Genomic DNA, 27,041 nt, shown 5'->3' on the forward strand with positions numbered 1-27,041 from the left:
TGAAATTATCAAGACTTTTCTTTTTTTAATAGTTGGTTTTCAAATGACGTAAAACACACACAACGAACAAAAATCATCATCAATCGAAAAAGAAACATGATTGAACTGTTATTATTTAAACAGCGTTTTATATGACTCAGCCGTCACCACACACACACACACACACACACTCAGAAACACACAGCCACCTCAGTCCATTGTCACATGTACGTACGTAACAAGACGGCGTAGGTGCACGCATCCGGCAGCGTCGATAAAAGGGCTCGAGTGTAAATGAGTCAGAGAAGGAAGGAAGGAATATAATTAATCTTTAGAGTCCTCGCAAGTACACCGGGGACCCAGGATGTTGCTCTAAGCCTCGCTTCCGCTACGACAGTGTGTGCTACCTACATGTAGAGACTCATGACTCACGAGTGTGACGCCGACGCCGTGAGGTCACATGTTTAGCGTCGTGCCACCTGAGTCTTTACCTCAGGTGGCTGTGGTGCTGGAAAGGAAAACGATGTGAGGGGGAATAAAGAGGACAGCAAAGTGGCAGGCGAACACGTCCGAGAGTGAAGCGAGTAAATAAATCAACAACACCCGTGACCCCCTGAACTCAGTCTGCCCCTCTAACAGGACCATGAACACGACAAGACTATGAGTATTAAACACAAATTAAACCATGGAATGACTAAATAAAGACAGCAGTGTGTGGACAGCTGCCGCTCGTCGATATAATGTCTACATAATGACCAAAAACAAAAAGAGAACACACGCACACACCTCAACGGTTTCCATGCACACAGCACATCAGTCGTTTCTGCTTCCAGGGGGAAAACAAAAGGAGCCGACCTCACCGCTAACCACAGACACTAAAGAAAACTATAAAAAAAAAGGACAAAGACAACAGTAATAACGCAGTTGGAAAGTATTCGTCCGTGTCTTTTAAACACGCAGACATTTCCACGTCACACAGGCAGAGGGACAAGGACAGTTAAAGCCTCTGTATGCCGCACTTGTCAATTGAGCCCTCCCCCCAAATAAATATGCCTACAGAGACGATTCACCTGCTGATTACAGACACTACAAATGGCCTCCAATTTGCCAAGAGGTGGAGCTAGATAATGATTTAAAAAGCCTCATGCTGAGAAAACACTCATGAGAACACGAGTCTGTCCCCCAAAACGAATGAAGGTCGTTACAGGACGGCTCAGACCGGGGGAGAGAGAGAGAGAGAGCGAGAGAGAGCATGTGAGGGAGAGAGAGAGGGAGAGGAGGAAGCGTTTATTCAGACAATTCATGTGAATAAACAAGGCCGTCCACAATGAGACAGCAGCTCATTAACCATCCTAAATAAATAGCTGGATGACATACAGAGTGCAGGAAGTGGCTCCTGTGCTGCGTGAGGTTCTGAAATGGTCCATGGGTCGGGTGAGGGGGAGAGTGAGGGGAGGTGACAGGGGGGTCTGAGGGCAGCGGGCGGCGGGCTGGTCCTTGTGTGCTTGTTTTTCTTTCTTTCAGTTCTTCAGCACGGCCTCGTAGCTCTGGAACACACACTGGGAAACCTCCGGAGCTCTGCACTTGAGAGAAACCTGGAGCGACAGAAGAAGAGACGAGTGGAAGTGAATACAATTGGACATATAAGACGCTCCCCGTCAGACTCGGAGCTGGCACCGTGAATTTCAATGAGCCACGTTAGAGAATTAAGAGCATATACAAGCCGAGTCGATCTTTAAAACTGTGCACACAAAAAAACAACCTATAAAAGCTTCACCAGGTGAATGTCAGACACGATCATTACACTTATTTCCTGTAGTGATGCCACAATCAGGGTTGCAAAGGGGCTGAACATTACCAGGAAATTTTCCAGAAAACTTTCCTGGGATTGGGAACTTAAGTTCAGGAATTTCAGGATAAAATTTCCACGGGAATTAATGGGAGTTTTTGCAACAATAGCCAAATTAAACTAATGATTGTCATTGTTATTGATTCATCTGTCCATTATTTGTTCGATTAATCAAGTAGTTCCAAAAGTTTAGTCCATAATATGTGAGAAAATGTTGAAAAATATTGATGAAGATGTTCTCGAATGCCTCGTTTAGTCCTCAAAGCTTCCGTTTTCATGATTTCCTCGAGTCCATGAGTTATAGGGAGCAAATAAACCAGAAAATATTCACATTTAAGAAGCTGGAAAATCAGAGTAGTCTGTTAATCGAATAATCGTTGCAACCCTAGATCAATTTACCGTTCCCGATCCAACACTTGATATTTGCTTCGATAGCAGACATATTTTTAAATGGTTTCATGTCAGTGAAATAAATATTCCCGACTGATATTCAGAGAGAAAGAAGAACAGAAAGACAGACAGTCGTTGTGACGTTTATTCACCGTGTCAGAGAGGACAGGAGTGGATGGAAATTAGGTTGAAAACCGTATGTCAAAAACAGGAAATGTAAAATAAATGACACAGGCATAAAATGACTGCTGATCTCTGATCAGTCCAAAAATTCAATACTTGAGACAGGGATCAAGACATTTCTAATTCCTCCAGCTTCATGATTTATATCACAGGAAACAATAAGAACAACCTCTGTCCTTTTTTTCCCCCAGGAGAGAAATCTCATTATTTTTAGACAGAGACAGGGGTAAAAAAAGAGGGTATATTATTTCAGTCTTATCAGACACAGACACATTGATCCAGGTGACAAAAACAAAAGGCAGCCTCTTCACTCTGATGTTTTGTCCCATTTGGAACAGGAGTTAAAGGATTGACGCGGCTTCACAGAGTCACTCATCACGTTCAGCGTCAGATCGATGCAGCCGCGATGTTGCATGAAACACTTATTAGCAAACAAAAGATTTTCCCAAACATTTCTGCTAATTAATTCCTGCACAGCCAGCTGTGTTTTCTGCCGTGACGAACGGGTCCCGTTAATAACGTGCACGTCTACGAGTGCCGATCCTCCATGACCGGCTTTTACTGATGGATACATACGACGCAGCGAGACACTAAATCCTCAAACGCCGAGCGCCGTGTTTGACACGTCTGTGCTATAATTTAAGCAACTGAAGTTTCATTTCCTCCACTCTCTAGCGTGCAATTCTTAGACACCAGACAGAGGAAACAAGAAGTGAGAAGGGAACATTTCTTCCTCATTTTCTTCTAACATTCATTTTACTTTCTCTATATTTTTGATTTCATCTCACAGGTCGCAAAAATACATCTCATCCTAGAGCTGAATACCTGCGCTTTCATCTTTGAAACCAACACAGTTTTAATGATTTTAGTGACCAGTTATTCAGCTGACATTTGATAAGGCGCTGATTTCCCACCAGGCTCTGCATCAGCTCAGTGAATACCGAGAACAAACAAGGGTGAGGGAGTGTTTTGCGCTGGGAATAACGCGGTAATACGGCTCTGAGGGTGTTGCCCCTGTACTCTCAGGGCTCTTTACTAATGCATACTGCTGATGAAAAACATCCAGACAGCCGCGGTCCTGTCAGCGGGGGGGCAAAGATGTGAGGAAATGCAGAGGCTCCAGCCCGGAAATGCGGCTGCTCCGGCTGCTCCAGCAGATGTGCGATTAGGAAACTAGAAACTCGAGAAGGAAAAGGGAGGTGTGTGGCATCGATGGACCGAAAGACAAAATTCTAATATCAAACTTTACTTTCCTAAGAACACAAGACTCACACGGCTACAAGACATGACCGTGTCCTGTGTGAGGCAATTAAAAGTGAGTGGCAGGCTCCGTGGATGCAGGTCGCTCATGTTGCAAGTAAATAAACAGAATGCTGAATTTTAAAAACCCGCAGACTGTGCAGACTGTGACCTGAAGCCACTGCAGTTCTTTGATCAATATGCAGCATTGCAAGAGGCTGACGCAGAGACAAGGACGACAGACTGATGTACGATGACACACTGGAAATTTGTGTTTACGTTCAAGTACCTTCGCCCTTTATATACATCGTATATATAAATTAGTTGTTTAACACGTCGACCATACTGTAACTAGACAAAGGCATGTGTAGAAACCTCTGTCGTAATAAAAGCCATAATCATGATAAAAGTTAACGATGAGGGAAATAAATGAATGAACATTCTATGATTTAAAATAAACCCGACATTTGTTTCTCTTTGGGTAATTTAATTAATTCAACACACAATCCTAAAATAACTTCCTCACCAAACTTCTCAAAACACTCCTTATTAACACTTAGATTATCCGCAGTCTCACTGAAAACTTGTCAATTCCGAAATTCTGTTTTTTAAAAAAAAAAAAACAAAAAAAAAAACCCTCCACATTACCAAGCACAAGCAGTGGGGAAGAAACTCAGCCAACATCGCTGGTCACATGGTTGCCATGGGGACAGGAGATGAGGACTCTATGCCACATATAAAAAAAAAAAGAAGAGATAACCAGTGTCCTGATATAATTACTCTAATATGGACATACGCGAGCCAAGTGGAGGCAAATCAAATTTGCCAGATTCTGTCAGTTTCAAAATTTTAAACAAACCTTCAGGGGATCACCAATATTTTCATAGTCAAGATGTGTCAAATCATAATATGAAAGGGTCTTTTTAATCTATAAAAAAACAAACATCTGCGGCTCCTCTCAGCACCTTCAAATAGATTTAGTTTTCTATCTCTCAAACCTGCCATTTATATCCACTCTCCCAGTGCATATTTATGGCTTTAATTTAAGCACTGCAAACCTAAACTTTACTCCAGACGTCACAGAGTCTGTATGTTGCCTTGGTAACGTGTTTTGTAGGTTAGACAATATTAGACTGTTTAATATGATTAATGAATATTAGGAATGACTTCCCACTGGCTCAAAGCAGGCGTATTACCGAGTAGAAAACACACGGGCTCAAAGGTTATTTGAAAGAAGTCAAAACCAGAGGTAGAGGAACTTAAATAACATAGATGAATTTTAATAGTTTAAACGAGACATTTTAATTTCTCTGCTTTTTACAACTGATTGAATTGGACGACGACCAGAAAAACATACAAAGATCAACACACCTTCCCTTACATTGCATCAGTTTTTCAAAGAACTCCACTCACCTCTGTTGAATTACTGCGGAATCTATAATTAAGCTCACTGTCAGAAATCAAGTCAATCAGACGTGCACACAAAACTCAGAGGCTGACCCAGATGAAAGCACGAACACTTCGTGGTGTGGACATTAGGGCAAAGCTGCACTTCTCTGATTTAAGTAATGAGGCATCAGGGGAGAGGTGAAGCCAATCAAGTCGTTAGATATCAGGACAAAAATCTAATTTTAAAACCTTGAAACGGGAGGAAACAACAGGATTAAGTTTCTCCACTTCACGGCAATGAATGATTAATGTACGTCTTGTTCCTGCATTTTAACACAGAAAGCAGGCGGTGGCAAAGGGCTTTCAAGTCTTCCAAGTCTAAAAATAGCTGCACGCCAACAAAAGGCTTTGGCAGTGTGGCTTTAATGTGCCGTGCCAACAGAGTGCGGGGACCATGCAGCAGCTCGGAGACGAGCGCACGCTGCACAAACTGCACAAACTGCACATGGAGCGAATAGCAGCGAAATACAATCCAACCACAATTTATGACCCAGCTGTAAAAAAAAAAAAAAATGGCCACATTGAGAAACTGTAGGGTTCCCACACCTTGGTGGACATCAAATTCAAGGACTTTTCAAGGACTTTCGCTCTAGCTTAACGTTATTCACTCATTGATCTGCATGGAATCTCGTGTCAACATTGGAGAGAGACAGTGGCCAGTGCTGGTAATTATGTTTGTTCTGCATACATGAAGCAACGCAGGGCATGAAACAGTAGGTGGCGTCGTAACAAACACAGGCACATCAGTGGTGGGAGACTTTACCTAAATATCAACTTAAATTCTTCCTTGCACAAAACTCAAGCACTTTCACTGACCCATGTCTATTCAGGGCATAACTCAAAATCTTTCAAGGGCCTTACATACTTCCAAATTCACAAACTTTTAAGGATTTCAAGGACCTGCGGGAACCCTGCGTTTGAATAAAACAACAGAAACAGCTGAAGGTGGACGAGAACAACCTCCCCGAACGCATCACAAATGGAAAAATGAATTCAAACAAGGAGTAAGAACATAAAAAGGTTCACCCCAACACAGGGAAAATAAATAAACATAATAATGATAATAATATTCATTAGGTAAAAATCTGCCTTCCCTTCTCCCAGAGCCATGTTTATTAATTCTCCTGCGTGAATGCACTCTATGTAATAAGTAAAGTGAATAAACTGGCAAAAGGTATGAAGCGGACTCATTTAGAATTCTAGTTTAATGAGTCTGAGACTGGCTGACTGACAAACCGGAGAGTCTAAATGGAAGAAAACAAAAAAGACGGTTCGTGACACAGCTTATAAATAAAAACATGTTCTGGAAGCAAAGCTCAGAGTGGGTGACGAAAAAGGGAGTGGAGTCAGACCAAGGTCACAGCTCCGGACTAGTCACTCACAATTTCGACACCTCATGCAATCCGTGTCCACGGCACGGTGATAAAGGAGAGACGTGCAACAGAAACCATGAAGGACACGGACAAATGCATATACAAACACGGTCTTGTTCTCTTTCTTTTTCCCTCCTTCATACGCACACACACACACAGACTCACTCGAGTACCAAATCCTGGCGACACACTCCAATCACTGCAAAATGAACCTGTCTGCCCCCTTTCCACACACTAACCACTCAGTACATCTGAAAATCACTGTCATGTGATCTCCGCCTGAAACATTGAGAAAGAGGGAAAAACCTTTATCAGTGCTAAAATCCAAGAGAAAATGAGTTCTAAACATACAAACAAACAGTGTTAAAAAATGATATTACATTAATAAATATGAATATGAATTTGGGCAAGAAAATCTACATCTAAATTCTCAATACATGCAACGCTGTCAAGTGGTCAAAACCAGGATTGGCTAATTGGCTAACATTGTTATTTTAGTCACAAAACATGTCCTATTAAATCTCACTTCATCACTGAGCAAAGTTAATTTGCTTCGACCTTGACAGAGTATTTAGCAGGAAAGCATTTGCTTTATAATCACTACATTTCATGTCACGTAATAAACCTCAAGCGAGTAATAGCTACTGATGGGACAATACCACTTTTTTGTGTCCGATACAAATACTGTTATCAAAAACTCAAGTATTTACCATACGGATATTACTCCCATAGAGTAATTTTAGACCATTTATGAACTATGAATCTGAGCTATGAAACACATTTGTGCCGAGTCATTTCAAAGACATAATTCTCCAAGTGCAACTAATATTGTTCTCCCCAAAAAATAAATAAACAGCCCAAACATGACTCAGCTAAAATGCTTCTGCTGATTTTATTTTACAGTTTTACAGTCTGTGCATAGTGAAGCACAAGATATATAGGATTTTTAGATTCTATCAGATTTTACATTTTTATTCAATCCAGTGATTATTACTAGTATAAGTATCGATATCGATACCAATGCTGACCGATACCGATTCCCATCCCTAATAATTGCTTTAAAAAAATCTGTTGGTGTTTGCAGCCTTAAGCCTTTTTTAGAGATAAGCCTTCTAGATGTGCTTTAGGCAAGGGCCTTGCTTTACAGAAGCTGCCATCTAGTGCCACCATGTTCCTACAGTAGCCCAAAAGAATGTGCTTTTTGCTTTTTTAAGTGTAAGCTTATGAAGCAAATGAAGAAAGGCTTTAACTTTATTTTATCAATTGATTATTAATACAATACTAAATTCATCATTAACTAATTTGGTAATCGATTAATCAATTTTTTTACTAATTAAAACAGGTTTTCTGATTTTTTGGCTCATTAAATGTAAATATTCTGTTTTCTTTGCTCCATATAATAAAGAAATCATTCAATCAAGTACTTTTGGTTTGTGGACAAAACCGGACATTTGAGAACATCATCATTTTGAGGTTTGGGAAACACAGATCAACATTTTATGGACCAAACAAGTACTCAATTAATCGAGAAAGTAATCGACAGATTAATAGATTATGAAGATAATCATTAGTTGCAGGCCTACCGATGCATAAACCAATGAAGAAGAAGAAGAAGGAGAGAGCTTTGACTGCCAAGTGTTTACGTCCTTTCTGGTATGCAAAGGCCACCATGGTTCCCTGATGTGCACCGCACCTTTACTCCAGCACCACAACCACAACAGTACTGAAGCCTACACTTGTGAATTCAACTCATAACACAGTTAAATACTCACCATGAAGTTTGGGTTTCCTGCCTGCACCTTCAGCTCAGCCAGCACCCAGATGCCATTGGTGAGTTTTATGGATTGATAGAGCATGTCCTGACCTTCCACTGTACGCTTGGCTATGGTGAAGATGTTACTACCCTGCAGTTTGTTAGAAGCCGCATCTGTTGAAAGGACATGATTATAAAACCATTTCATCTTTTCAGCTGAAATGCAATGTTTACATGGACAGACTGGTTCTCATTTAATACTCACTTCCTCCTAAATAACAATTTTCCTTTCAAGCACCATCATAGACCGGGGGGGCGATTTCTTTTTCACCTATCATCCCCTAATATTTAACTGCAGACCATCTGTTCAGTAAAGGTACAGTGACTAATTTGGAATAAACTCTTGTCCTCTGCCTGCTGCTGCACTCCAGCGGGACATGAAACTCTCTCTCTTTGTTCATGAAGAAGCAATTTAATCTGTGGGGGGAAATCTCCATTAAGCAGTCATTAAGAATTCATCCCCAGCTCAGCTGCACTCGTGCTTGTGTAAAACTAAATCATCATACAAAAATGGAGAGTACAGCTGAGGAGTTCTCATTATAAGCAATTTGCATGGTGATTGAGGGTCTGAATTTGTGATCACCACCACTCCACTGGTCGATCGTTGCATTTAAATAGACTTCAGGATACAGGCGTCATGCCTGTGCTGCGTTCTTTAGCTTGTACCCGCTCTGCTCTGGCTCTCCTTCTCACCTGAGTTGAGGTGGCAGTCTTTGATCTGAAACTGGGCCTCATTGTCATTCGGAATGTCTTTCCATGTGGCGAGGAACACCTGTCGATCTGTAGGTGGAGAGACAGCGAGTGAAGGTGAAGACATACAGCAGTACATGCAGCAGTGAGTGCACCTAATGTGAGGATAAAAACAGGCTTTGTGCTTTTAGATGAATGTACACACTGTAGTGTTAGCCTGCAGAAAGTGAACACTCCACGGGATAAAATACAAAATGTTTAGACACAAAATCAATCAAAGAGCGACGTAAAAATTAAAAATGGAAACAGGCCTAGAGGTTGACAAATATGGGTTGTACTATTCTATTTAGAAATCAGTTCAGCTAACAGCAGATGGATGATTTTTGGGAGGATGTGTTTTGATGCATCTGATAAATTAGAACCATTTAATAACTACAAATTATGCACATGTCTGCTTAGCTTAAACATTTAGTTAACAAAACATTATGGTGTCTGTCTTCAATCTGCATTTTGTGCCTTCAATACAGTGTTAATGTTCATTCAAAAAATATTAATTAATTACTTTTTCAATTGGGGGGAAATTTAAGTTTCCGACCACTTGATCAAGTTTCTGGAAACAAATATTCAATAAATATTTAACACACACAGATATCGGCCCGACAATCACACACATACTACGCCACACCTCTTGTGCCCTCGTTGAAAGACGCAAATGCGCGTCGTTCACGTCAGCAGAGATTTAGGTCTTTGAGATTTGAGTGAAGAGATTTAGTCGCGATGCACTCACCCATTGTCCCGTCCTCTACAAACAGCATGCTGATGGGGTACTGGCAGCTGAAGTAGAATACGTCAATGTTGTTCTTAACAGCCACCTGCACCAGCGAGTATGGTCCAAGGGGAGCAGATATGAGCGAGACAGGGAGGAGAAAAAAGGAGCAATACATGAGTAATTACTTTTCAAGTGCCATTCAATGATTGGCACTGCCGGTTCAGAGCGGCTGTTTGCTTAACAAGAGGGCTACAGTGCTTTGGGCATCTCGCTCTTTAACAAGCACTATCCTATGTCAACACTGCTGTCCATTTTCTTAACACCTGTTTAGCTCGAAGTAAGAAAGTTGATTTACAAAATTTTAATTTGCAAATATTACTTCATAAGGCTACTTATAAATGGCCCTTAGAACGTTCTTTACAAGAAAAATGAAAGAAGATAAGAGAGAGAGATAAAAAAAACACCAGGCTGGTTAAAAAAATAAATAAATGACACATCAAACAAAAGATGATGCATAAATGAATGACAAGTAGAAGAAAAAAGAAAAACTCAAGTACAAGGCAGTGAACAAGTGTGGTATTCACAAAAGCACCTGGGGTGGCGGGTGGCACGCAGTGATATTGATCACTCTGCTCAACAAAGAAGTGCTGAGAGAAGGACAGTGAGTTCAACCAGAGAAAAGCACAAGTGTGATTTGTGAATAATTCATTAGTGTATCTTATTCCTGGGTGCAATGCGGGACTACACAAACTACATTAAGCTTCATTCTGAATGTTGGTAAAGATAAACGACTGCATTAGAAAGGGTTGGATGAAGAAGTCAAACAACTGAAGTGGTAATAAAAAAAATGCATTATATCGTTTCTGATATATGATAAACTCCTCTCTTGTGCTGCCGTGATTAAAATCACATCAACACAGCAACACTAAATCTCTTAAAAAGGTGTTGATTTGTGATGAAATGTTACCAACGACTGTGGTGCTGTAAAAACATCACAGAACTGAATTTGCGATCACAAGTCAAGTTCAAACAGCGCTAATGGAGTTGTTCTGCGATATCATCTTCCATCAAGACAAAAATCACACGAAGCTTCTCAAAATGTCAAAACTAACAGCGGAACCAATCAAAGCGAGGCCAAGGGAGAGCAGAGCATAAAAGGTTAGCAGGACTGCCGAGGCCAGCGGAAACAAAAGAGTCATGTGCTGCAAGACCACTAATGACCACCGCCCACCTCCATCACCCCCTCAGTACTCTTATCTTTTCTCTCCAGCTGCACACCACATCCTTCCACCCTTCTGTCCAGTTAAAAGAACCACCCGGATCAAACGCAAGCCTCCCCTTGCTGCTTTCTATTCACACCTTATCAAAAACAGCTCTGATGGCAGTTCCTCCTTTTAAATTCCTTTTTAATTTGCGGCAGGAAAATTCAGCAAAAAAGGTGAATACTGGAGAGAATGTGCAACTGAACAAAGAGTCTCATATTTACATGACCAAACATAATGTTTTAATCACACAAATTTAAAATATACTCACTGACGCACAACTAAGTGACTAATGTTTTTATTTAATTATTAAAAACATGGCACACAACCATGTCTGCCAGCTCTGTTCCCACAACAGTAAATCTACGTCAGAGTGTTGACATGATTTTCAAGGCTCTTGGCTATGAGAGGTCACTGTCCTTCTATAAAGTAATTATTTAAAAAATAAAAAGACTAGGAATTACAACATTGTGATTTGTGTTTGCTCTTGACACTTGACAATAATTCAGTTGAATATCAAGATTCAGTGAACAGCAAAAGTTCATGCTCATCCAAAACAACTCAGGGAATGAACATTGTGTTACCTGCAGGTTATTCAAAGGCTCCATCTTCATGATGGGTCCCACAGTATTGAGGGGCAGAGCCACTTCAATACTCTGGTTTGGGCTCAGAGGAGTAAGAACCTGAAGTGGACCAGCTGGAGCAAGACCAAAGCTAGAGAGGAATAAAGTGAAAGAAAAGTGTCACAGGCTGTGGAATCATATATATATATAGACGTCACAGTGTCCATCACTTTGAGAGCTGACCTGTTTCTGTTGAACTGGATGGCAAAATCACTCATAACACTCATCGCTTTATTGGTGAGGGTCATCTCCATTTGGATGACCCCGGCACGGCGGGCAAAAGTGCCCAATATCTCCAGACCCTTGGCCTTCATGGCAGGAAGCCAAATCTTAAAGAGAGAAAAGAGATGTGTTATTTTATATTCCCACTACTGGTGTTACATTGTTCTGTAACAATGTGTCTCTTCCCAGGTTCCCAGTGGGCAAAACTCACTGTTTTAGGAGGACTGTAGGCCCCCATGGGCATACCAACTCCACCGCCGAGGTCAAACAGGTCATCCAGACCACCGCTAACCGGGGCACTGAAAGATGCCGGCATTGCAGCGGGAGGACCACCGAAACCAGAGCCCATCTGTGAGTCACAAAACACCCATGTTACTTTCCATGTTACAGGGTGTAAAGCACAACAAAACCTTACGAGATGAAATCACTTACAGCTGGACTTCCTCCAAGGTCTCCACCGAGCTGGGTAGAGAGAGAAAAGGACAAAAAATAAATAAGGTTTTTCTGTTGTTGCAACAATAATCCTGGAGGGTTTAAGGAAGATGGATGGAAGGGAGTGAGGGTCCAACACTGTGGTCAGTGATAAACAACACCTAGGGGGTCGACATTAATAACAAGTAACATCTGTAAAAAAACAACCAAAAAAAAAACCTCAAACTTTATACATCTCTCCCTTTTCTATCCACCCAAGTCCAATTTGGCATCTCATACATTTTGTTCAAATGCTACTCACGACATTTGTATACAGGGAACAGGGTCATGGCTTAACTACCGTGTATGGAAAACAATTAAGTAATTAAAAAAAACATCTACACTGCTAGAGAAAGGACTATGCAGGGGACAAGTGGGACACCAGGGGGAAAGTGCAGGGATCTAGGCTGGTGCTGGCCTTTATTCAGTGTGGTCTCCTGGACCAACCTCGGTGGGGCTGTAATCTGGGGGCGATGGGGACTGATGTGGGAGCTGAGGTGACTGAGGAGTGTCCGTCCGCGGGGGAATGTGCGGCTGATCGGAAGACCCAACACAGCAGCACAGCACAAAAATAAAGAAAGACATGGACTCAAGGATTAAACGGCATGCTTATCACCAAAATCACCATGATAAAGGATGCATGAAAAAGTGTTATGTGAGAACAACAGTAAAAAATAATGGGTGAGAGAATCCTCTAAAAATGGCCTGGTTTACAAATGTTTTGCCCTCTCCCCTTCATGTAGTTACCGGCTCAGACTCATCCCCCATCTGGAGGTGCAGCATAGAACAAAGAAAGGAAAACACACACAAGGGTCAAGAGGAAACAGAAAGAAAAGAAAATAAACTAAAAGACAGAAAAGGTCCTGCTGATAAAAGACAACGTGGCTGTTTTATACTAGGGTTTTGTTTGGAACCCAAGAGCTTCACTTAATTAGTGGTGAGTAGACGACCTACTAGGCTGTCTAGTCCTCCTCCAAGAAGGTCCATGGCACCCATCTGCATGCCAGATGAGGGCGGTGGTGGTCCTGTGGCAGTAGGAGGTGACAGGTCCAGATTAAGAAGATCACCCAGCAGGTCTCCCTGGGATGGGATGACAGCAGGGGGGGCTTCAGAAACTCCACCAGCAGAACCAGCGTCTGGGCTCTCACTCTCCCCACTAGGAGGTATAAAACATGACAGGGGAAAAAGATGGCAACATTAAATTTGACAAAGCGTTTTATAACAAATAAAAATCCAGTGAGCAGCATCTCGCTGGGTGAACATGCTGATTGATGATTCCAGAAGGCAGAGGAGAATTGTCAGACTGATGATTGAAATGATGGAAAGGCAACAGTAACTCAAATAAGAAGGCTATTTCTGAACACACATCAAACCTTGAGGCAGATGGACAACAGAAGCGGACCACACCATCTGCAGCTCAAGCTACTGTATTAGCTGCCCTGTGTACCCAATAAAGTGGCAAGTAACTGTAATTGGCAATTGCTTGGCAAACTAGAGATAATTGTCAATTTTCATAAACACTTCAACCACAATTTGTTGTTAAACTGCTGCAATAAATCCATCTAGTCCATGGAGAACAACAGGAAGTAAAAGTAATGAGCTGTAGGCAGGAGGCTGCACAGCCTGACACTGATGAAAAGGTTGTTACTCAGCAGATCTGAAGGTAAACATGACCGCAGAGTCAAAAGAAGCTAGGTCAACTAAAGTAAACAAACACTTTTGCCTGCAGTGTTGGAGAAAAAAAAGTGCATGACTCACGATCCAGCACTGCCGGTGAGTCTCTTGTGCTGAACACCACGGCTGCCCTCGACAAAGGCACTCGGAGGCTTGTGGTAGACAGAGGCCAGAGTACCAATGTGGCAGATAAGCTCCTCCAGCAATGTGGGCTCAATCAGATCTGTCTCCTCCGAGATCAGGGGCTTCTCAGCCAGAACCACCTCCTTGGCAGCCACAGGATCAGTGGAGAGCAGACGCCAGTAGATGTAACCACGGTCCCTGAGGTCTGGGTTATCAGAATCCTGGAGAGAAACGATGGACGCATGAGGATGAAGAGTTATTATTTATGGAGAATATTTATTAATGATTAATGTTCAACATTTTTTTCTGTCCTAGCCCAGATATGAAAGAGTGTGCTTAGAGATAGAAGTCTGAAAATGTCTGAGGCAACGTGGAACTGTATTTCTGTCAGGCGTTAACTCAATGTACCCAGTCTTTTTTGAATGAACAAATAAAATACCTAATTTTAGGAGTTACGAGTCAAATTACACAACATATTGCAAATTAATGAAATATCAAACACAAGCCCTTATGTGTTAAGTTTGCAGCCAGATCTAGATTTGTCTACTGAACTCAACTGTTAAAATGGTGGTTTAGACCAGTTTTACCACTCACAGTACATGAGATACATAAGCAGATTTTTGGAAAGGTACAGCTTTAACTTTGACTAAAATAATATAAGAGGTTTTCCACATTATGCCTTTAATATTTTTCAACCAAAAACATTAAAATGCAGTCAGTGTAACTGCAGAGTAAGCTGTAAGCTCTGACCACTGCAGTCATTACTTCAGCAAGGTTCGGCACCATAATTGCTACGGTAAATTCAGTCTACCTCAAATAAAATTTTTTTTAAAAAAAGAGAAAATATGTGGTCAAATTCACACAAGTAAAAGCCAAGGAATTAGTCTGAAGCCATGTTGATGAGAACTACGTGAACTCAAGTAAGAAGACACAAGCGATGAGTTCACAGTCATAGACAGTAAAATGATGCCGGTGAACATCTGTGCACAGATATAAGTAGATTTTTGTTGTTGGTCATTGTGATTGTGATTTGTAACACGGTTTTCAGATGATCTGCTGTGGTGACAACTGAAGTGAGAAGCCAAGTAGTTTGTGTTACAGTTTTCAAACACAAACAGGAAAAAGGGGAAGGTGCAAAATCACCTCAAGTCAGAAACCCTCCAACGGAGGAGACTGGTATTCACATACTGCAATGTTCCGTACATTAGTCACGGCTGGCTTCACTGTGTAGCACAGAGTGCAGTACCTGTGTTTTTGACACACTGTTTCATGTCACAGCAAGAATGACGCAAAAGAAATTGGATTTCAGCAGTTCAGACTGAGACACGTGTTCTGTGTGTAAATCTGATTTGAATCACATTTCAAAGCGCCTCTGAATGTGGTGTGAATTTGTTTAAAAAGAAATCTGATTTGAATGCACTTCTCTTTCTGTCCAGACATTCAACACCAACCTACATATGCAAAACTATCAGATTTGGTTTTTTTGGGCAGTCTAAACAAGGGCTTGTTGTGTGCATATTCTTTTTCCTCACCTGTGTGGCCAGGCTCAGCACCTGCTGCACCAGCTCCTGTGTCTCAGTAGGCTTTTTCAAGAACAACTTGACGATGGCTGTCAACAGCTGCAACTGCACCTACAGGGCAAAGTAAACACGGACGTTTGTTACAACCACACACACACACACACACACACAATCTATCATCCTGTACATCTACTGCTAATACGTTTAAGCCTGAAAACAAGATTATTATTATTCCTCGATAGGTAACAGTAAACAATCCCTTGTGTGCTGTTTTTAACAGCACACAAGGGAGCATTTTACGCAAATGTCCTTTTTAAACCTGCAACACCACTTAAGATAAAGCAATAATGTGGATCTATTGCTAAGGAGGAGCCCATGTGTCGAGTGTGTTTTGGTTTATACCCACAAAGAACCGTGTCAGTACACTCTTTAAAGTAAAGGCTGGCTTCACTACAAAACAGGATTTTAGCCACATACAGTCGTACACTTACATAATTTGTAAAATACACACGCCTTGACTGTTTGGTCTGAAAATAATACCGTAGGTTGACAAACGACTTAAAATGGCTGTTGAGCTGTTTGACTGTGCCTCCAGGGTTATTGTCTCTGTGTATATAGTCACTGTATTATCAGAGATCTTTAGAGACTCCCTGCACATAGCCACAAAGCCACAGGTAAAGAAAAATAACTGTCATAGGACAAGATGTCCAAAGATTTTAAAATGCCAATGAGTAGTATTTAAACTCTGATGAAGACACAGAGAAGTAGGAGGTTTGTCAATAACAAGACATGATGAGGTCAAGCAAGAAAGATTTCAGGTATAACTTTCAGGAAAGAAAAACCACAAGCAACTACAGGCCTCTCTGTGGTGTGGCAGATTCAGGAGCAACACAAATAAAAGGTCCTTGAACAAAATTTGGCTACAGTCATGTTGCCAGGAAAAGAGCTGTTACTGCCTCAACAGCACATAGACAAGATCCAGAACTTTAAGAGCTACAATGACACAGATAATGTAGCTAAAATTAATAGCATGATTATTTCAGCATCTTTTTGTTTTTTTTGAAAATTTAGGGGGAAAAACTGAATGAATCAGCCCACAAGCTTCAGTGGAAATAGCAAATACAAAAGGTTCTGTAGTGGTGGTCATCATCATCATCAGCATCATCATCAGCATCATCTCCTGACCTCATTGTCATTGAGACACTTTGGGGAAATCTCAAACGAGCAGTTCATACAAAACAACCCAAAGATTTATGGGAGCTGAAGACTGATCACGTTGGTTTCTTTAAAGAACAGTACATAACTTATACATTCTGCAGGGGTATAAACTCTTATGAGCAGAACTGTAACGTGGCAGCTGTGGCCCAGGAAATGAATCAAGTTGTCTACTAATCTGAATGTCAGTGTTTTGACTTAGACGAGCCACTGAAGCCCCAACTGCCCTGATGGTTCTTACATTAACGTGCATGATTGAAGGGCACATTCAACAGAAAACGGTTTAAATAATAATGAATCCAGGTCTGTAAAAGCACTAATTCAGTGCAATACACTGACCATTTTACAGTACTGTGTATTTCCATAAGACATAGTTAACGTATTTTCACATGGGTTCTCTTTCATTTTCAGTGCTTTGAAGCAGCAAATCAATGGCTTCAATTATTTGTTACTGCTGAAAAGTGTGCTACTTAGTGCCAGCACTGAATTCAAATAATTGATGCTACCGTCATTACAAATGCACTTATAACACATTTTGAAAATAACAACCTCCCTTGCTCTCTCTCAAAACACACCTGAGTGCTTTCATCATGGAAACCCTCCAGAAAGCTCTCCAGCAGCTCATCAGCATTGTCAATACGCTCAGCATATTCGCCAACAATCCAGATCATGGCAGCACGTGCTTCCGGCTCATCTAGGGAGTCCAGGTTTTCACACAGCGTGGCGATGACACTCTCATACCTGTGCAACAGTCACATAACACACAATATGCTACAATTAACAGTGCAAGTTAATGTAAATTACCGAAAGTATTCTCAAACACTGGGCATTTCCTACTCGGCAGTCTTTTGCTTATTCGTTTATATTCTTTGGCTACACAACAAGGTGAAACTAAAAGTATAAACAGCACTTTTAATTCCCCACTTGTAGTCCAGTCATGACTAGTAAGACCCAGTCAGATAACTGCATTATTGATTTTAAAAAGGGCTCCATTTTATTATTTAGACTAAAATGCAGCATCAAAGTTTTTTTTAACAAACACTGTTGATCAGAAAGTAATCTAAATGGTAAGTGTAACATGTAGCTGTAATGCATTAAAGAACAAAAGCGCAGTAGTGCGAAAATAGCATTAGAGTTGCTCTCCTTTGTACGATGCACCTGACATTTTCCTGCCATTGCTGATAAACTTCTGTGGTTGAAAGGAGTTAACGGAGTCTAATTACGCCAATTCTGACTGGGCAGTGACTCATAAGGCTCGAGCCATGCTGTGGTGAGCGATTTGTAAAGCTTCTTCCTTGGAGACTTTTGACACCAGGGTGACGCTTTAGAGCTGTGTGGGGGAAGAAACCGTCTGCCACATGAACGAATCCACTCAGCAAAAGTCACGCTCCAGCAAAAATGTGCCTGACCTTTTACCAGGTGAAATCCAGGCAGGATGTGAAGTGCTGTGCACCACAGATGAACTCTACCGAGGACACTTTCCTTCTGCGGATAATCTTTTAGAATAAAGCTGGAAACACTTTATAATGAGCTTTGCCGATATATGCAGCAAGGAACATAATGTGCGAGTCAGTGAAGTAGAAAAGGTGAGGGGGTGAATGACTACTACGACATAAATGTCAACATCAGACAGCAAGGCAAAGGAATAATAGGTCGTACAATGTCATACATCTGTGTTAATGTAAAAGGCCGCCCTATAAACTGTAATAAAGCTGAAGTATATAAGAAATGTTCATTTCATTCTGTGCAAACAATGATGCTCAATAACAACCACACTTTGAGTGTCCACATTTATCCAGGTACTGCAAACATAATCACTCACTTTACACCCAGCAATACAAGGAATTAAGACTGAAAAATAATACTTAATACTAATACTGAAAAATGAAAAACTGATCTCCAAAAAACGGAACCTACTTGTTGGGGTATTTTCGGAAGATGTCCTTGATGACCACAATGGCCTCCTGCACCACATAGTTGACCTTGGTCTGGATGAGGTCCAACAGTGTGCTAACACAGCGCTCTGCTGATTGCTAGTGAATGGAGAGGGAAACAATAACTTGTCATTTTAGGCCTATAAATCACACAGATAAGAAATAAACTATGATATGTATATCACCATTGAAAAGGCTTCTTTTGTTCTTTTATTACTACGGGAACGACAAAGTTGGTTTTATGCCTTTTAAACCCTATACTGTAGGGTTTAAAAGTAAACTGTCCTGTGTACCAAACTTATGTTGGATGACTTGAATTCAAGGGCACAAAAAACCTCATTGGTTGCCAGTTATTATTTGTTTGGACATAAACTTGACTCTTACATCATCATCACCACTTACCTCTACTTTGATGGCACAGCGGCCAATGGCTCTGACCGCTTTCCGAACAAAGTCCACGTCCACCTCAGTGGCGTATTCCTTCAGCTCAGCCAGAACCTACGGCAAAAAACAGAAAAACATCACTCAGATATTTTTATGTACAGTACATTATTATTATTATTATTATTATTTCCTCCCAGAAAAACATTTACAGCCATGAAAGAGGAAAATCTGTGAGGGTGTTACCTGAGCGATGTTGGCTTGAGATGCCAGACGAATCATGATGTCCAGTTTCTCCAGTTTGACATAAATTGGGTCATTATATTTTACAAAGAAAACCTTCATCTCATGTTTCAGGATCTCTGGGCTGAAAATGGGACATTAGAATGTCTTATTATTTGAGAAAAGTGACTTAAGATTGCTGTACAACAGACAATTAGGTAAAATAATTTAACTGAAAAGTTCAATGAGACAGTTAATGCAACTTTTATTAAGGTCTGTAATTAAGATACCCCCCTCCACAGACTTACCGCCTCTGAACGATGAGATTGATGTTTCTAAGAGCCACATATTGCAACTCGGGCTCAGCAGAAAGGAGAGTGACCAGCGGAGGTGCGAGCTTCTTCAGCAGGGTGCCATAGTAGTCCAAGTCTTTGGGCAGCATCTCCATAAACTTCATTAAAACTTTAACTGCCGACAACACCACGGCAGAGTTGGCGTGTGAGAGCCTTGGCGTCACACGCTCACAGATGCTGGTGGATGTTAATAATATCAGGAGGGGAAAAGACGAAAATTAAATTTGAGTTTTCTGGGAATGAGCTCTAAATGATATACAGCGATAATGAGGCCAGTGGTTGTATTTACCTTTGGGACTCACGGTCGTCACGAGGTGTGTAATTGGCCAGGCAGTCAAGAATGAATATCTGTCCCCACTCTGTGCACTCATTTAAAGCGGTCAACAACTTGTTAATGGTTTGAGGGTTCAGGTCCATCAGATTACTGTTGGGATGAGACTCCGCTATCTCAGACAGCGCTGCCACGGCATTTGCTACAACCTAGAAATAAAGACATGAGAACTAATGATGTTTGGCATTATGGTGGAACCTGTGAATGCCAGTGCAACATTTATTAGAACAAAGACAAACTGGCAAGCAGGATGCCTGACAGTGTCGTACCATTGGGTTGGAGTCAGAGATGAGGTCTTTAAGGGTGTCCAGGAAGCCTTGGTCCTCCACCAGCTGAGCATTGATATCATGGAGCTTTGCTACACACACAGCAGCCGTCTTCCTCACATACGGGTCTTCGTCCTTTAGACATTTCCTCAGTGGCTCACAGAGGTACTCTGTGATCTTGTCCACACGGATGCAGCCCATTGTACGCACAGCAAGAGCCCGGATGAGAGGGTTGGGGTCTTCACAGTCCTAGATCGGGAGGTGATAGATTATGCCACAAATTTTATTTTTTAATTTCCTTAGCATCCATGCATGAGTACGATTTAAATATTAGGAAAATTATCATATTCAGATGTCATTGCTGTAATAGTAAAATTAAAAAGAACAAAATAAACGCCACCTTACAAGACTTGAGATGTTTGTATTCAACCTAAATCAACACCGTGACATTTGTTAATTATCTCACTAATGGTTAAGATTCAAGAAGCAACAAATGGGAAAATGACTATAAACAGCTGCCCAGAAAAGTATGCACGAGTGGTTTGAATTAATACATTTATTTTGAATATAAAAAAAACAAAGAAATAATGTTTGAAAAGGAGCAGAAAGAAACAATGTCCCTATTTCCATGTTATTTACAATCTGAATATCCACCCACTGCCTGAACAAGTGCAAAACAAGAGCATGCATCACTGCAGTTAAAAGATTTAATACAAATAAGATTACATCATTGTCTATGTCTACACACCTGTGAAAGACCTTACCTTTACAAAGGTGTTCACAGCCATGATAGCCATGTCTGGCTGACTCTTGGCATAGTTCATCAGGTAGAGGTAGACCAGCTTTTTCAGTTCCAGGTTGTCTGTCTGCATGCAGTTCACAACATCTGGGAATAGAGCACTGAAAGAAGGAGAAGAAGGCTGAGTTAATAAGTCCAAACGTAATTTTCAGTGCATAAATCTAATGTGGATATTTTTGACTCTCACCTGACATCCTTGCCAACTGTCATAGAGGCAATGACCTTCTTTACAGCTTCTTTCTTCTTCTCTTTCTTGTCACTGTTGAGCTCAGCCTTCAGCTCAAAGATCTCACCTGCAAAACACACAAGGGAAAGGGATGATTTCACCCATCCGTTAGTGTTCTTCGTAATACACAACATGCAAAATGGGCTGTAGATACACTTTAGTTATGACTTTGCAACTCTGCATTGTCTTGGGGGAACAAAACTCATCATAATCAGGCGATTAACGCCCTGCAATCAGGTCATTCTTGTCATTCCAACTTGTGGAAGATTGATCAGACCAGCACATCACAGACTTTGTGACACTTTCATTAACTGCCGCAGCCTATAACTCCTCTGGTGGTTCACTGATAAGAGGCTTTTACGATGAAACCACAGCAGGACACATTTGAATGATTAATAGCAGAGCAGAAGCTCCAATCAAATGGCAAATGAGAGTCAAGTTGCATGATTGCCAACGGGTGGGGATGGGCAATTATTAAACACGATCATTAAATGAATTTTGAAAAGAAAATTTGGCATTAAGTTTGTGCCATTTCATGTGTATAGAGCGAGAGAGGAGCAGCGCTTTATGCACCGAGTATTAAACTGATATACATGAAACATATAACATGAAGAACAGATTTTTACCACACATAGGTAAACTTGTGGGTACAGATGAGCAGATGGTAAAGATAAGCAAGTACAATGTCACAATAGATCCTGACAATTTCGGTGTAAACACTATGACTACATACAGAAAAAAACTGTAAAAAATTGAAATTATAAACCTGTATTTACATTACATGTTTCCCTCATTGTCATAAATAAAATAGAATCAGAACAATGAGTACAGATACTAACTGGAAGTATAGCACGGTGTGAACCTCTCATGGGACACAACAAAGGAGTTTATTTTGTGTTTGTGTGTCCTGATGTGTTGCTTTGAGCTGCTCTTAAAGGGATTCATCTTTGTTTTGTTTATACATCAGTGTAGTGTTACTACACTGCCTATCTGCACGAACTACACAGTAAAAACAAGCCGCAGAAACACTGTCAATTTTGGGCTTAAACCTAAATCTATCTGCTTAAGAGTTTCCCAGGCAATGTGAACTGTTAATCTCTCCCAATCTCGTACAAGATTTTGGCAAAAGACTGAACACAGCAACACTGAGCAAATCCACAGGGGGAAAAAAAACACAAAACAAAAACACATACTCCCAGAAACATTCTCACATTGTAAAATTGCAAGAAATTCTAAACCAACATAAGAAGTTTGTCGAGTATCACTCATAATTATCTGTTAGCATTTTCTAAGCCCTGTACGTGAGAAAGTTCTGGGATGTGTGAGGAGCCAATAAAATACAACATGGGGCATAGCAGGACAGTTAAAGTCTAATCTAATTTTCGGCAACCAGAGTTGTTAGGTTAGTGTCATCAATGTTGATACAAAGGCGGATGACAGTAACTTAGTCTGAGCTATGGTCAAGTTACCCAGGTGCATTCATCAACTTGATCATAGTGTGGCTGGGAATAGAATCAAATCATTCAAAAACGACTCTCCTGCTCCTAATTAAACGTTAAATACTTGTTTAAACCCAACGCATGGATCTGGCCTTTATTGGATAGGACAGTGTGAAAGGAGGGAATCAAACTCTGATCACTGGAATGGGCACCTGGTCTCACGACTAAGCTATCTGGCACCCACTGTTACACCACTTAAAATTGACAAAGGGTGAGTGATCAGACCTTTCTTGGTGGTGGTGAAGTACTTGGAGTCCGTCATTTTGGATCCAAATTGTCGATTCTCCTGCAGAACAAAACAATTATTGAGGCAGTGTCTCTTTTAGGGAGGATAACTGGGACAATCACATGAGCAACAGGAAATACTAGAACTGCAAGCACAGGGAAATTAAAGGAACTCCCGTCTCCTGAGCAAATGGGAGCTATCTATCAAAGCATAAACAGTGACTGCTGGTGAGAAACCGGACACTAATATCTCCTCTATCCTGGTCAACAAACTTCCTTTGCTGAGCAGCATAAAAATGCATCTTTTGCTGAAGATTACGCTCTTAAATCAGCACCTGTACAGATTAACCTTTTGACAAGTATATACATTATATTTGCTTGCTTGATTGAAATCCTAACTGGTACAAAAGTGCTCCTGGTCTCTTGACCTGCACGTGAGAAGAATAAAACATTTTTATTATTAATGCCCATGTCTGTACAGAATGGAAGTAATAGCATGTCGATGTAATAGCATGTCGATATAATTATCATGTGACTTTCAATTCCCTCAGTTATATACAAGTATTTGCCTCGACCATATAACACAACCCATATTTCATGGATAGTCCAAGTACAGCATATATAATAACATTTAAAGGAAAAATGTTTACATTATTATTAAGGTCTTTACTGGTCCTCGGTACATAATTCCATGTCTAGTCATGTATCACTTGTTTTAGAAAGGACCATAAAGATTCTTGAATCCTTGAACGGTGGTTAATTGTTGTATTACACTGTTATATTACATCACATTTATGGCCAAGGCTTGTGTGTGTTATTAATAAATGTTACATTGGTACTAGTGACACTGAAAATGAATGACATCTAAACAGTAGGGGTGGGATTCATAGGGTACCTTTTGACATGATACAACACACAATACAACGATATGATAATCAATATAATGCAAAACAATCATATAGCGGCACACCACAATATCTGTCCAACTGAAGAAAAGTTAAAAGTTCATGATTTCTCTATTTATTCACAAAATAGAGAGAAAAAAGTCCATAAAATCTATGTATTAAACATGGATGGGGCATTCTGCACCATTATCCAGCTGTAAACTCCCTCTTTTTTGGCCAGGTAACTTACACCCCAGTTTCCCTCATTCATTTGAGCAGCACGCCCTGGCCTACCGATTATTGTATTGCACGAGGAAGGACGAATTGATATTTTGACCCACCCTTACTTGAAAGGGAATTGTTTTTGTTTGTCGAGAAGCACTCAGCAGCATATTAAAAAAAAAAGTAAAGGACAGATTTCCATTCAATTTTGTGGGGGTGTAGGTTATGGTGTGTAAAAGGAATTTATACGATTTAGGTGTAGATCTGAATACAGATCAAATGTTTCTTTTTTTACTATATTTTTTAACCTTGCAAGATAGGTGAGTACATTCACTTAAGTGTTTCCACACCTAAAACTAGTCATCAAAACCAATTGCTCTCAAATCCATTATATGTTATATTATATATTCTATTAACACTTCACAACACTGAGAATAGTCTGTCAGTCAAAGTCTGTTTCCTCTTTTCTAGGCTCTTTCCTAATCCTATCGTTAATTGTGTCAATAAAGTTCCCCTTAACTTTACCCTTAGCGAAAAACAAGCTGACTTCGGCGTACTTCATTATCGCGATACCACATACAGTTCCATTCCATATTACCGGATTTATATCGTCGCACATACATTGACAGCTAATAAAAGGAGATATTTAGAGCGTAACTTAAACTGCTAACTTGGTCACACTGCATATGATTGGCTCGCTAGCTTGCTAGGCTACAGTGACATTAACGCTAGCATAGCCGCCGAAGATGCACAGAAATTCCATTAATAGTGACGTAAAGCGAGGTTGATTAGTATCTATAGTCAACGCAGTCAGCGATGACAATCGGTCGATTACTCACGCAGAGATGATTCGCCCATTCCTGCATGTTAGCGGTAGTTAGCTTGTGATGAATGAAGCAGGTGCTAAGGGCTAACGGCTAGCGGTGTGTGGTGCTGTCAGTGTCAGCTAGCGCCCGGACACTTGTGCAGCTAACAGCGCAGCTGAGGCATGACCTTCTAAGCAGGGAATTATGGAAGCCTTTGCCGGGATAGCTAAGCTCTTAATCTGTCAACCCAGTTTAAACCTTACCCAACGAATCAGCGTACCTCGCGGAGTTACTATTGAACTCCCCGCACAGAGAAATTGGAGAGAAAATGTCCAAACATCTTACCGTGACAGGCGAAGCAGGCGCAATGATGGCCTTCGCTCCCTCCCACTTGGTTTACTTCCGTCTTTCCACTAAATATCAACGTTTGCAAACAGACAAGCAGCGTCAGCTTTCATTCAGAGACAGAGAAATGACTGTCCACACAAAGAATTTCAACACCTTTCCTGCCACAAACCTAATGTTATTTTCACTATCATCTAAAGCAGGGGCCTCAAACGACCTGGGGGCCAATGAGTGTCCAGTCTGTGAAATTCTGACAAAAGTCAGAATTCTAGATAAAAAAAATCAAAATTCTGAGAAAAACAGTCTCAGAATTCTGAGATTAAAGTCAAAATTCTGAGATTAAAATCAGAAAGTCAGAGTTCTGAGATTAAAGTCAGAAAGTCAGAGTTCTGAGATTAAAGTCAGAAAGTCTGAGTTCTGAGATTAAAGTCAGAAAGTCAGAATTCTGAGAAAAAGTCAGAATTCTGACTTTATTCTCAGAATTCATGCTGTTTTATTTCATTTTTCTTTCAAAAAATTTTTTTTTAAATGCGGCCCTAATACTCTTCCCTACCTATTATATCACAAAAACACAATAAGATATTCATGATAATAAAAAACGTGTTTATAATGCAAATTGAAATCAAAAATTCAATAATAATATATGTATTTAAAAACATGCTGATAATTTTATGTTAAAAACATTTAAAAGTGTGAGTTGGAGGAGGTCGAGGGCCAGTTCTCATCGTAACTTGATAACACGGGGCAGGCTGTATAAAATGGAGTGGGGGGCCACATGTGGTCCATGATATCAAGATAATTTGACTAAATATTATTTTTTAATCCTCTGGCAGGAGAAACAGAGCAACAGAATGCAGATTTAATCACTTTAAAAACTCAATTGGGCACTTTTTTTGCTGTTTTTGTAATGCTGTGTGAAATATTCTGTTAAATTAATTTGCAATATATGCTCATGTACAATGCTGCCAGCTGGACAATATGTTTTTCACATCACAATGTGATGTGTGAGATGCAGGACAGCTCAGCCAAAAACGAGCTTCCCTAATAGGACAATAAAGTATATTGTATCTTATTGTATTGTATACTATCACTATCATAACACAACACGATGAAAGCATTTTACGATAGTTACTCAAACTAAACCGAATCAAATCTAATTTATTTGTATAGAACCAAATCACAACAAACCTTATCTTAAACTTCTTTCAGGCCCAGGGCCTTTTAATATTATACAAAACCCTATAGTTCATACAATGAGTAAAGCACAGTGAACAGAAGACAACATCAACAAAATAAATAGAAAAATCTCTGCGCAGCCATCTGCCTTGAGAGTCCAGGAGCATACTATGTATAACATTTAAGTGCTGTCAGACTGGTTGTTGTCATGACAACAATACTATTTTATAATACAATTGTGTTATAAATAGCAGCGATAGCAACAGCTTTGACAGCAGCACCTTTTGTGATAATAATACTGAAATTATATGTAAATTGTAGAATGGGAACAAAGAGAGAAGGAGCACAAACTGGGGGAGAGGGAGAAAAACAAGCAATGGTTCTGTAAATGCAGTGTATACACCGCACATCAACCACATTACACTTTTTTTTATGTGTTGTATCCGTTTACAAGCTGGAGACTGAAAAGTCTGCATAAAGAGATCGAAACATATGCACAAAAAACGCAAATCACATTGTGAGTGAAGA

General features: G+C 40.4%; 1 protein-coding gene across 6 annotated transcripts; it reads right to left on the minus strand.

Annotated features, from left to right (window-relative positions):
• ap1b1 (adaptor related protein complex 1 subunit beta 1) lies at positions 1 to 25,427 on the minus strand. 6 transcript variants are annotated; one of them, XM_058636967.1, is made up of 24 exons: positions 25,338 to 25,427; positions 23,081 to 23,141; positions 21,318 to 21,423; positions 21,096 to 21,231; positions 20,335 to 20,580; positions 20,024 to 20,214; positions 19,690 to 19,911; positions 19,406 to 19,526; positions 19,181 to 19,276; positions 18,762 to 18,877; positions 17,420 to 17,585; positions 15,642 to 15,740; positions 14,071 to 14,330; positions 13,267 to 13,468; positions 13,060 to 13,080; positions 12,760 to 12,846; positions 12,274 to 12,303; positions 12,053 to 12,190; positions 11,803 to 11,948; positions 11,581 to 11,710; positions 9,753 to 9,837; positions 8,969 to 9,055; positions 8,235 to 8,389; positions 1 to 1,574 (listed from the first exon to the last, which is right to left on the minus strand). In XM_058636967.1, exons 2-24 carry the CDS (start codon positions 23,115 to 23,117, stop codon positions 1,500 to 1,502), a joined length of 2,952 nt encoding a protein of 983 aa, XP_058492950.1. In that variant the 5' UTR covers positions 23,118 to 23,141; positions 25,338 to 25,427; the 3' UTR covers positions 1 to 1,499. The 6 variants fall into 6 exon arrangements, with proteins under 6 accessions (XP_058492950.1, XP_058492951.1, XP_058492952.1 ...); XM_058636968.1 differs by lacking the exon at positions 25,338 to 25,427 and adding an exon at positions 25,256 to 25,303; XM_058636969.1 differs by lacking the exon at positions 25,338 to 25,427 and adding an exon at positions 25,273 to 25,291.
• Between the last annotated feature and the right edge of the window lie 1,614 nt (positions 25,428 to 27,041).

Source organism: Solea solea, chromosome 8 (genome assembly GCF_958295425.1).
Source record: "Solea solea chromosome 8, fSolSol10.1, whole genome shotgun sequence".
NCBI lineage: Eukaryota > Metazoa > Chordata > Actinopteri > Pleuronectiformes > Soleidae > Solea > Solea solea.

What these genes read in the sequence shown, in the direction of transcription:
- ap1b1 (XM_058636965.1), bottom strand. Translation starts at nt 25,052, where the DNA reads ATGCAGGAATGGGCGAATCATCTCTGC. An exon ending in CAGATTACAGCCCCACCGAG is followed by an intron (nt 12,304 to 12,759) that starts GTTGGTCCAGGA and finishes CTCTCTACCCAG; the next exon opens with CTCGGTGGAGACCTTGGAGG. An exon ending in ATCCAGTTCAACAGAAACAG is followed by an intron (nt 11,711 to 11,802) that starts GTCAGCTCTCAA and finishes ATTCCTCTCTAG; the next exon opens with CTTTGGTCTTGCTCCAGCTG.